The sequence below is a fragment of the Quercus robur genome, chromosome 3, assembly GCF_932294415.1.
Source record: "Quercus robur chromosome 3, dhQueRobu3.1, whole genome shotgun sequence".
In the NCBI taxonomy this organism is placed as follows: domain Eukaryota; kingdom Viridiplantae; phylum Streptophyta; class Magnoliopsida; order Fagales; family Fagaceae; genus Quercus; species Quercus robur.
Window position 1 is genome coordinate 54,451,434 of NC_065536.1, and position 11,016 is coordinate 54,462,449.

The window sequence follows — 11,016 nt, forward strand, 5'->3', positions numbered from 1 at the left end:
GGAGGGAGTAATTATTTAGATCAAGGTTTTTTTTTTTTTTTTTTTTTTTTTTTTGAAAGCAATTATTTAGATCAAGGTTGAACATTCATCACACATAACATGCACAACAAAAAACTAAATAACACAGTTATCAAGGTGAAAAATCTTGGGGGGAATGATCCTAAGAGAACAATTCACTATATCAAATTGAGATTTACAGTAAAAAATATCAATCCATAGTAATTCTAACTACAGTTATCAAACTGAGCTCTAAACCCCTCAGACTTCTTTGATGTGGATTTGTTCCAACATGAACCTCCAATTCAAGTCTTGATCAATGTCTAAAACACTTCATAGACCCTAAGATCTACTCGTAGTCAAGTTTGTATTCTCAGTTTGCCAACATACAAAGTATTTAGTACCTAAACATTTATTTCTAAATATTTATAACCTAACAGTTATATATAAATATATATATATATATATATATAGACACATTATATATTATTTTTTCTCTCCAAAATAAATAAATTTTTATATTTTTTAATCTTTTCTTCCCACCTTTCCTTTCATAGCAACAATTTATAAATTATGGCCAACACACTCAAATACAAAATATAATGTAAGGAATTTTGTAAATCAATTGATACTTCATAGTATTTCAAACGACAACATTTTGGGTTCAAATTCTAGACTGCAACTATCACATTATCCAAAAAAGATAGAAAAAAAAGGTCTCACCAGCAAATTGGTTGAGTTGAGGAGAAAGTAAACCATGCTCTGGCACAAACCTCTACAAGGGTAGGCATTTTCATAACTCATATATAACCATGTGAGATCCACTTTATACAATAGCCAAAGCTAATTTGGAAAGAGCTACTCCCATGTTTCATGCTACTTATGGTGGCAAAGTAAGAATATTAGGTTTCCTGAATCGAATTCGATATCCTTTCATTCATGCCCTTAGATTTCCAATTAAGAGGAAATTTGTTCACATGTCTTTTTTTTTTTTTTTTTTTTTTGAGAATGAAGCTTGCTACTATTATTATTCAAAATTGGCTAAATCAGCCTGCAGAATATGGTGAATGTCTAGTGGTATATCTTCCATCCAGACAGTTAGATTTGGCTCTCTCAAAGCTCTTTTTGCCAATGCGTGTGTTACATTATTCCCTTGACGGTAAACATGAGAATATCTAACAAATTGGAGAGCATTTGACAAACATTTAACATCCTGGAGAATATGCCCATGTAAAGCTAGGGACGAACTTGGATCTTGGAGTTCCCTGCAAATTACTTCTGAATCGCCCTCCATTATCACTTTAGTTAGACCAAGTTCCAGCGCAAATTCAACGGCTTTCCTCGCAGCTAAGGCTTCGACCATGGCCACTGTTGTTGGAAGTGGTAGTTGTTGCAACATCGATGCCATTACAGCTCCATCTTCATTTCTGATCGCCATGCTAGTACCAGCCCTTACTTGCTAGACAGAAATGGCCCCATCATAGTTAACTTTGTACGTCCCTTGATCTGGTGGCTTCCATCTAACATGGTTCCTGTGTTGTAATGTCCCGACCGTTTGGTGCAGAAGTTGAAACTCGTGCTTCCTATCTTTTGACATGGCATGAATCTGATCAAGTGGGCACGCCGTTTCCTTGAGCCGAATTTGATTTCGCCTATTCCACACAGCCCAGCTCGTATAAGCCAACAGAGCTACGTCCAGCTCTTCTTCAAAAGCTCGTTTGAGGATATCTTTGATGCTTCGTCCTGTCATCTTGGAGAGCCACCGCCACTGAGGAGCTGCATTCCACATTACCTGCACATCAGAGCAAAAGAAAATAGAGTGAGAGCAATCTTCATCCCCTGTTCTGCAAATTTCGCATTGGCCCTTTGGAGTGATCCGTCTACGGCATAAATTCGCTTTCACTAGCAATGCTTCTCTGCTAGCTCTCCACAGAAAATTTTTGATCTTGCTTGGCACCTCCAAACCCCACAGTTTCTTCCAAAAAGCTGAATCATGATCTATTCTTTGGGGTTGTACAAAGTTCTCAAATAAAAACCGGTATCCCAATTTGACTGAGTAGTTGCCGGAAGGCGTAAACGGCCAAACCAGTACATCCGTTTGGTTTGTGGAGCTCAAGGGGATACTTTTAATTGCTTCTGCTTCCTGTGCATTGAAAACATGATCAATAACCTCATCCCTCCATCTCTTGGTCACTGGATTAATTAGCACCTCCACATTTGAGTTCTCTTGTCCAAAAAGAACCGGTGTTGTTATTTTGGTTGAAGGTTGAAGTGGCAATCAATTGTCCCCCCATATCTTTATCTGCTTCCCGTCTCCCACTCTCCAAAGAGCTCCTTTTCGAATGACGTCCCTTCCTTTAAGAATACTTTTCCATGCGTAAGAAGCCGAGGAAGAATCTTTTGCTTCTAGGATGGAACTTCTAGGAAAAAATCTAGCCTTGAAAACTTTGTAGAACAAGGAATTATCATCATGAAGGAGTCTCCAAGCTAACTTAGCAAGCATTGCCTCATTAAACATTGTCAAATCTTTAAATCCCATTCCCCCTTGATCTTTGTGTTGGCACATGTCTTCCCATCTAACCCAATGTATCTTCCTTCTATCTTCCCTTTGCCCCCACCAAAACTTCCTTATTAGGGTCTCGATCTCATGACACAAAGTGCTAGGGAGTTTAAAACAACTCATCGTGTAAGTGGGTATTACTTGGATAACTGATTTGATGAGTACTTCCCTACCCGCTTGTGACAAGAGCTTACCCTCCCAACCTTGTAATCTCTTCCAGACTTTTTGCTTCAATTGATCAAAACTTGCTCTTTTGTTCCTCCCTACCATAGCCGGCAAGCCCAAGTAATCTTCGTATTGCTTCAACTCACTAACTCCAAGAGCTTCCATAATCTGTCTTTGCACTGCATTTGGGGTAGACTTGCTAAAAAAGAGAGATGTTTTATCTCTATTTAATTTCTGCCCCGATACCTTTTCATAAGATGAAAGAATATCCATCACCTTTTCATATTCATGAATATTAGCCTTGCAAAACAAAAGACTATCGTCTGCAAAAAATAGGTGTGTTAGTTTAGGACCGTTACGGCAAATAGATACACCCTGAATATCACCTTTCTCCGTTGCTTTTTGAATCATTCGGTGTAGGCCCTCTGAGCATAGCAAGAATAAGTAGGGTGACAATGGATCACCTTGGCAGATACCCCGGCTTGGTTTAATTTCTCCACTAGGTTCCCCATTCACCAAGATGGAATAGGTGACTGTAGTGATACACTCCATGACTAGGCCTATCCACCGATCCTGAAACCCCATCTGAGACATTACCACTTTCAAGAAAGACCACTCAACTCGGTCATAAGCCTTGCTCATATCAAGTTTGAGAGCCATGAGGCCCGAATTTCTAGAGCTGTGATTTTTCATATAATGCAGTGTTTCAAAAGCAACTAGGATATTATCTGTGATTAAGCGCCCTTTAAGAAAAGCACTTTGATGCTCTGAGATAATATTGGGGAGAACTCTCTTTAACCTGTTAGCAAGAACTTTGGAAAAAATCTTATAAAGCACGTTACATACTCTGGATTTTTTTTCTTTGGAATCAAAGTGATGAATGTATGATTTAGAGAGTTTGGTATGGAACCTGAATTTAAAAAGCTAAGCACATCATGAATTACATCACCTCTTACCAATTCCCAAAAGTTCTGATAAAATAATGGCGGCATTCCATCCGGTCCCGGTGCTTTAAGTGGTGCCATTTGCTTCAAAGCCAACTCAACTTCCCATGCCTGAAAGTTTTCAATCAAATTCTCATTCATTTCAGCTGTGACAATCCGCGGTATGGAGTCCAAATCTGCCTCTGTAATTTCTGGATTGGAGGACGAGAATAGCTGTTGAAAATATGTCATGAACATGTCCGAAACTTCTTCTGGTTTTGTGCACCAGTTATTAGACTGATTTTTGATCCCAGTGATGAGGTTCTTGCGCCTTCTTTGAGTTGCCCGACTGTGGAAAAAACGGGTATTACGGTCACTATCTTTAAGGTACAAAGTACGCGACCTTTTTCGGCACATACGCTCTTCCTTATCCATAAGAGAATTTATCTCTTTTTTTAGCTCAACCAATTTGCCCGAATTACCTCCCTGGAGAACCCTTGTTTCTAACCGTGTCAACTCTCTCCTTTTTTTTTCTAATTTTTTTTTTAATATTGCCGAAACAATCCTTGCTCCACTTAGTTAGAGCCTTTCCACAATTTTCAACCTTTCTAATCACCCTAGTATTTCCTGCCTCTTCATAGCTGATATCCCAAACACCTTCCACCGTCTCACCGCACCACTTATCCCCTAACCACATTTCCTCAAATCTAAACAACCTCTTCCTCGGTGCACAATCCAAGTCTGACCGTTCAATCCAAAGAATCTTGTGGTCTGAAGTTGTACTGTCCACATGGTGAGTCTGGGTGCCTGGATACTTTGAAAACCATTCATAAGAAACCACTGCTCTGTCTAACCTCTCCCAAATTGAAGCTCCATTGTTGTAAATTTTGCTCCATGTAAAAGGAGAGCCCTTGAAACCAATGTCAATAAGTCCACACTCATCCAATATGTCATGGAAGAGTTGCATTTGTCCCGGTGGTCTTGTCCGTCCTCCAAGCTTCTTACTTTGCTTAAGGATCTCGTTGAAGTCCTCGGCACACAGCCAGGGCAGTGAGTTTTGGTGGTGTAAGCTGTGAAGTAAGTCCCAGGATTCATGCCGTTTATGTGTTTCCGGCTCGCCGTAGAACCCTGTAAAATGCCATGCTGCCTCTGTATCTTTATTTATGATTGCATCTATATGGTTCAAGGAAGAGGAGACTACATCAACCAACAAGTCATTCTTCCAATAAAGGACTAAACCTCCCCCTCTGTGGACCCGTTGAACAACAAATTTTTTGTCAAAACGAATCCGGTCTTTCACGTAATCAAGCCTAGCTTCGTCTGCCAGTGTTTTGGCTAGGAACACGACAACGGGAGCTTTTGCAGTCACTACCTCTGCGAGTTCTTGAACTGCTAGGTGGTTCCCAAGCCCCCTGCAATTCCAAGCGATGCAACTCATGGCGCTTGGCAGGGCTGGGAACCAGCCTCCGCCATTGTCAAGTAGTTTCCTTCGTCTTCGTGTGAGACTCCGAGCTTTTTGCATGGTGACTCACTTATATCAATGACCATATCAATTGGACATTTCGACCCAATCTGATTTCTGAGATAAAAGCCTTACCATAAGACTCACGGATCAGGCGTTTCCATTTTGGCTGGGATGGACTTTCAAAATTTTGGGGTGCGTGGCTGTAGTTGTTCACGTCATGTGGTGGGTTTGCATGGGACCTATGGCTTAGCTCATCACGTAATGGGGTCTCTGGCAGAGCTTGATTGGGTGCCAGCACATTCTTTAATTTTTCCATATTGAAAGATTGGGGGCTTACATGCAACGGCACTGCAATCTCGGTGTATCCCGAGTTTTGGGGTTCCTCATAAAATCCCAGCTCTGTGTCAATCTCCCTTATTTCCTCGTCTAAATCCCTGCCTTGATTTCCGTACTCTTGGACAACTGGAACAGAATTTTCTGATGCAGGGGCGTGATTATGGGAGTTCATATTTTTGGGATCCACAGAATCCTGCCCCGTATCAGATGTTTCCTTATTCGTCTGGACAGGTTGGTTTGACTTTGGGATCGTTCTTGCCACTGCTGGACCGGATTTCATCTCCCTCTGCCTTCGTGTAGACAAGTTCTCAGTCCTATCCTCGTAGTGCCCTGAAACCCGGACCGCTTTTTTCTTTGGCGGACCTGACTGCTCAGCTTTTATCCATGAACCAAATTGTCGGTCTTCCATCCTCAGTGTGCCTTTGCTTTGAATCCAGATGTCGCAGTCCCTGTCATTATGGTCAAAACAGCCACACCAATAACAAATATTAGGTAAACGTTCATACCTGAAATTCACCCATATTTTTCCACCATCCTCGAAGGTGACAATTCTTCCTCGGCAAAGTGGCTGGTACACGTCTAGTGTTACTCGTACTCTGATGTAATTGCCTCCCTCGCTGTCTGAAGTGCTATTTGATTGATCAACCTGACCTATTGCTTCACAGATCTCTTCAGCGACAGATTTGTTCCTATAACCAATTGGAATATTATGCACCTGAACCCAGAAGGATGCTTTGTCGAACTTCAGGTCTTCCAGAGGGGTTTGTCTCTCATATCTCTCTAGGATCACCAAGTATTTATCGAAACTCCAAGGTTCACTGGAGAGGATCCGATCCACATCTTCCTTGTCTTCAAATATGAATAAAACTTTGTGGGACCCTTCATTACTCACCGTGAAACCATTATCTGCCCTGCAAAGTGGCTTGAAAGTCCTTGCCACAGCCTCCATACTCAACGCCCATTTGGTGAAAAACTGGGCTGCTATTATACATTCCTTTGAGCATCTATCTTTTTTGAAACATACATCACCTCCCCCCTCCTTTTCGGACAGAGAGAGGCAATTCCACTGCCTTGCGAGATCTTCCATTGACAAAATAATAAAGAAAAAGAAAAAAGAATCGTCTTAAGAAAGAAGTAAAAAGGTGAGGAGGTAGCTATTTCCCAATCCTCGGAGAAAAGACCCACAAGCCCTATATGTGACACTGTCACGCAAGGGGAGAAAAAAACCTTACAAGAAGGTACAGCAATTCTACTGTCTAAGCGAAGAGGAGAACCCCTTTCTTAGAGACAGAGAAACCTGGTTGTTGTGATAGCCTACTGAACATAAATTGTTCACATGTCAAAGTTTATTATTATGAGTTTGAATTATTAGTCATATTATGTCAGTTGACATATTATCCGAAGAGTAAACATATTTTAGAATAGATTATGCATCTTATGAAAAAAGATAACAACAAAACATTTCAATATTGAAAAATAAAAGGGCATTGAGCACATATATAATTCAATTGTATGTTTTTTTCTTTGCCATACATCCAGAGAGGTTAGGATCTAAAAAAATTTATGTATTTGAAGATTATCATACTTTTATCTTGGTTTGTATATCATTTTATTGGTACTTTCATTATTTATTTTTATTTTTTGGAATTTGTCTTGTAATTTGAAATTTGTCACTTTTGGTACCTTGAGCAATAAAATTTTGGTTTTAATATTGCTATTATCTTAATGTCAAAAATAAATAAATTTAAAATGCATTTATTAGGAGATTATTTAATTAATAAAGGCTAATGGGTTAGTAAATTGAGAAACTGAAACGTTTTAAGTGGATGAACTGTTTCCCCCTCTACTGTGAGGTTGCTAAGACTAGGTGTAAAATTTCAAGTAACTAATTTTTTCTTATGGATACAACAATTATAGTGGACAAAGGTCATGCAATTTTGGAGACAAAATCACAAGCAACATTTCATAAAGAATTCGTAATATTCTAGACCCAAGTGTTTCTAAGACAAGAAAAGGAATTTTACATTGTCCCCATTTTGAAATTACCCTTACCATAAAAGGAAAGTGACACTCTGTATGTGGTCAACAATTAAAGTAACTTACCTTACAATAATGAATCAATGTAACAAATAAACTAATATTTGGAAAATGTTATTTAGCCAAAAATAAATAAAATGTAGAGATATTTTTTAAGTGGTTGTTGAACAATTGAGGACATATCAAAGGAGCTTTTGTGTTCTAATTTGTAGTAGATTTTTTCAAATTTTTTGACAACTTCAAATAACATGCCACCGAAGAGAGGCATTGAGTATTGCAACTATGATTGCTACAATTAAAATGAAGTTGGGGCAACTCAATCCAAAATTCTTAAACATCAAGTGTGAAACAATCAAATGGAGCAAAACTCACATGGAAAACTCATTACCCTCAACATATCAAGGTAGATTGTCACAAGTGTTGTGAATATATTTTTCAAATGCAAAAAGAACATATGTATTAAATTCTTATGCAAAAAAAAAAAAAAAAAAAAAAAAAAAAAAACTGGCTTTTTTTAGTTCACATTCAACTAAAATGAAGTGTGTTTATCTATTTATGTCACTAAACCCTAGTGCATTTTTAATGCAGGATGTAGAGGTTGAATGAGTCTTAAACATAAACATAAACATAGAATAATATTCTCCCAGCTTAGGAACCGTTTAATAGAATATTAGTATTATCCAAAAATGGAAGTACTAATTGAAGAAAATGGCATGGATTTCAAACACTTAATGATTGATTTACTTGAGCGAGCATTCGTTTATAATTTGTTGGAGGAATTGATAAAGAACACATTAATTCATATGTCAAGTTTCAAATTATGGTTAACAAAAATACTTGTAAGAATTAGAGAAAAACAAATACTATTGTTTTCATATATTGGTTTTAGAGGACTTAAATACCATCTTATTTTCTTTTGTAGTTCAATCTTTTAGGCTATTAATGATTTTTTTTTTTGGTAATTTGTGAATGCAGTTTAGGTCTGCATCTTGCTTGCTAAGTGAAAAGGATTGCAACACTATGGAAAAGGAACAACGAATTTGGTTCAACTTCGGGTGTCCAAGTCGGATAGGATTGGTTGCTATGTTCGTGTATGGGATTCTATTAGTATTTGATTTACCCAACATGCATACCTCTCCAACTGTCGTTAATTTTGAGGTCCACGCCTTCCTGCATCGTAGCTTCCAAGTTGGTCTAGTTGCAATGGCAGATTGGGCCACCAATTTAATGAAGCAAAAGGATATGTCTCCATATTTTGAAAATCTGTTGGTCTTGGTAGCATTCCTAATTTACAGTAAACCTTCTGGAGTTACCAGACTCGATAGGCAAAAAGTTGGATGAAGGGAAGAAGGCTCCCAACAAGTAGCTGGAACACACACACACACACACACACACACACATATATATATATATATATTGAAATAAAAAATATTCTATTTCTATATATATATATATATATAATTTTGTTTATATTGTAAGAATATTCTTGTTTGCCTCATAATTTGTTGATCAATATTCTTGTACACCATCTATAAAGGAATGATATAATATTCTTAAGCATTTTCTTATAATCTTATTCCAGTTATGGTAGCAATCTTGCCATTTAACTTAACCACATAAATTAGGAAGTCTTGATCATTACATCCTGTCATCCCCTATAAAAACATTATTCTATCTATTTCTTACAGCATTTTGGGGCAAAACCCCATCATTGAGGATGTAGTCCTAGAAAACTGATATACAATGTCAGTGAAAGATAATTGTAATGTTAAAAACATAAGTATTAAATTCTTATGCAAAAAAAAAAAAAAAAAAGGCATTTTTTAGTGCACACAACTAAAATGAAGTGTATCTATCTATTTATGTCACTAAACCCTAGTGCATTTTTTTTATGCAAGATGTAGAGGTTGAATGAGTCTTACCCATAAACATAAACATATAATAATATTCCCCCAGCCTAAGAACCGTTTAATAGAATATGAGTATTATCAAAAAATGAAAGCATTATAATTGAAGAAAATGGCATGAACTTCAAATACTTAATGATTGATTTACCTGAGCGAGCATTCGTTTATAATTTGTTGGAGGAATTGATAAAGAACAAATTAATTCATATGTCAAGTTTCAAATTATGGTTAGCAAAAATACTTGTAAGAATTAGAGAAAAACAAAATAAGGTATCATCAAGAATTAAACGTTGTTTGAAAGGTCTCATACTTACAGGATCACCATAAATTATCTTAAGAATTTTATTTTATTTCTCTCTTATGTTGTTCTTGTTTTCAACATACATATGCTTGGTTTGAAATCCCCACAAAAATGTGATTGATAGCCAAAGCTTAGGGTAATTAGAGTTCAATATTGCACTGTTTGGAGATTGGTATAGGAATCCTCTTTGATTTACTGTTCTATTTGCCACACTAGTCGAAGACCTAAAATAGATTTTAAAAACAAAAGGGAAAAATATTGCCCAGAACATCAGTCATTTCAAGCCATATATAGCTAATGGTTTGCTCTTCAGGAAACTTAGGGTGTCCTGCATACAGATACGCCTATGACATGCATTCTGCAATGTTGTATTTGTGAAAAAGTGTAAACAAAGACAAAGGAAGGCAAGATTTTTAATGTTGTTCAGCCTCAAAATTACATCCACATGCTCTCTACTATTTATGAGTTTGGTCCTTTATAAACATGAATTCTATTAACAAAATTTCAATATTATTGCAATTACATTGATACATATATACTAAATATGGAGCTTTGATGAATGTTGCATATATACATGATGGAAGTGATTTCCATAATTAACGTTTTGTGATAGCCATTGAAGAAAAAAAAATCTAAATAAACTGTGTTTTGATATTATTGATAAAAAAAAAAAAAGAGAGAGAGAGAGAGAATAATTACAATGGGGTGGCACTATTTCAATATTCTTATATATAAAGCAAAGCACGAAGAGAGAAAAAATCACTTACTAACCTATTCTAGAGTAGAGTAGATTTGGCTCAAAATTAGCCTATTTTTAGCTAATTCTACTCTACTATCCTTCACTCTACCTCCTTTCCTCCCTCAATCCAAATAGGTCCTAAGAGTCTATTTGGGAACAACTTATTTAGTTGAAATTAATTATTTATTATTATTATTATTATTATTATTATTATTATTTTGTTGAATGTACTATAGATAAAACTAAAAGTTAGCTGAAATAGTACAATAGGATCCATGAATAATATCAAAAAGTGCGATGAAACTCATAAATAGTAGCAAAAATAAGTTAAATAGTAAAAACAAACTGTTTTATTAGCCAATGCCAAATGCAATCTAAAGAAGAAAAGTATGTGATAACAAGTGCTTTATGGGAACATATTAAAGATTAATAAATATCCTATTATAAGTTGTAATACATGCTTTTAAAAAAAAATAAAATACACATTATTAATTTGTTGATTTATATATAGACATTTATCATAGTTGTGTATTTTTTTTTTTGGAATGTGTGTACAATTTAACTTTATTTTTAAAAAATACATAAA

The 11,016-nt window shown here is 36.4% G+C and overlaps 1 protein-coding gene across 1 annotated transcript; it reads right to left on the reverse strand.

Annotated features, from left to right (window-relative positions):
* Window positions 1-1,456: 1,456 nt before the first annotated feature.
* LOC126719790 (uncharacterized) lies at window positions 1,457-5,083 on the reverse strand. Its single transcript, XM_050422307.1, has 4 exons — window positions 4,128-5,083; window positions 3,569-3,994; window positions 2,318-3,521; window positions 1,457-2,140 (listed from the first exon to the last, which is right to left on the reverse strand). The coding sequence occupies exons 1-4, from the start codon at window positions 5,081-5,083 to the stop codon at window positions 1,457-1,459; spliced, it is 3,270 nt and encodes a 1,089-aa protein (XP_050278264.1).
* Window positions 5,084-11,016: the final 5,933 nt, after the last annotated feature.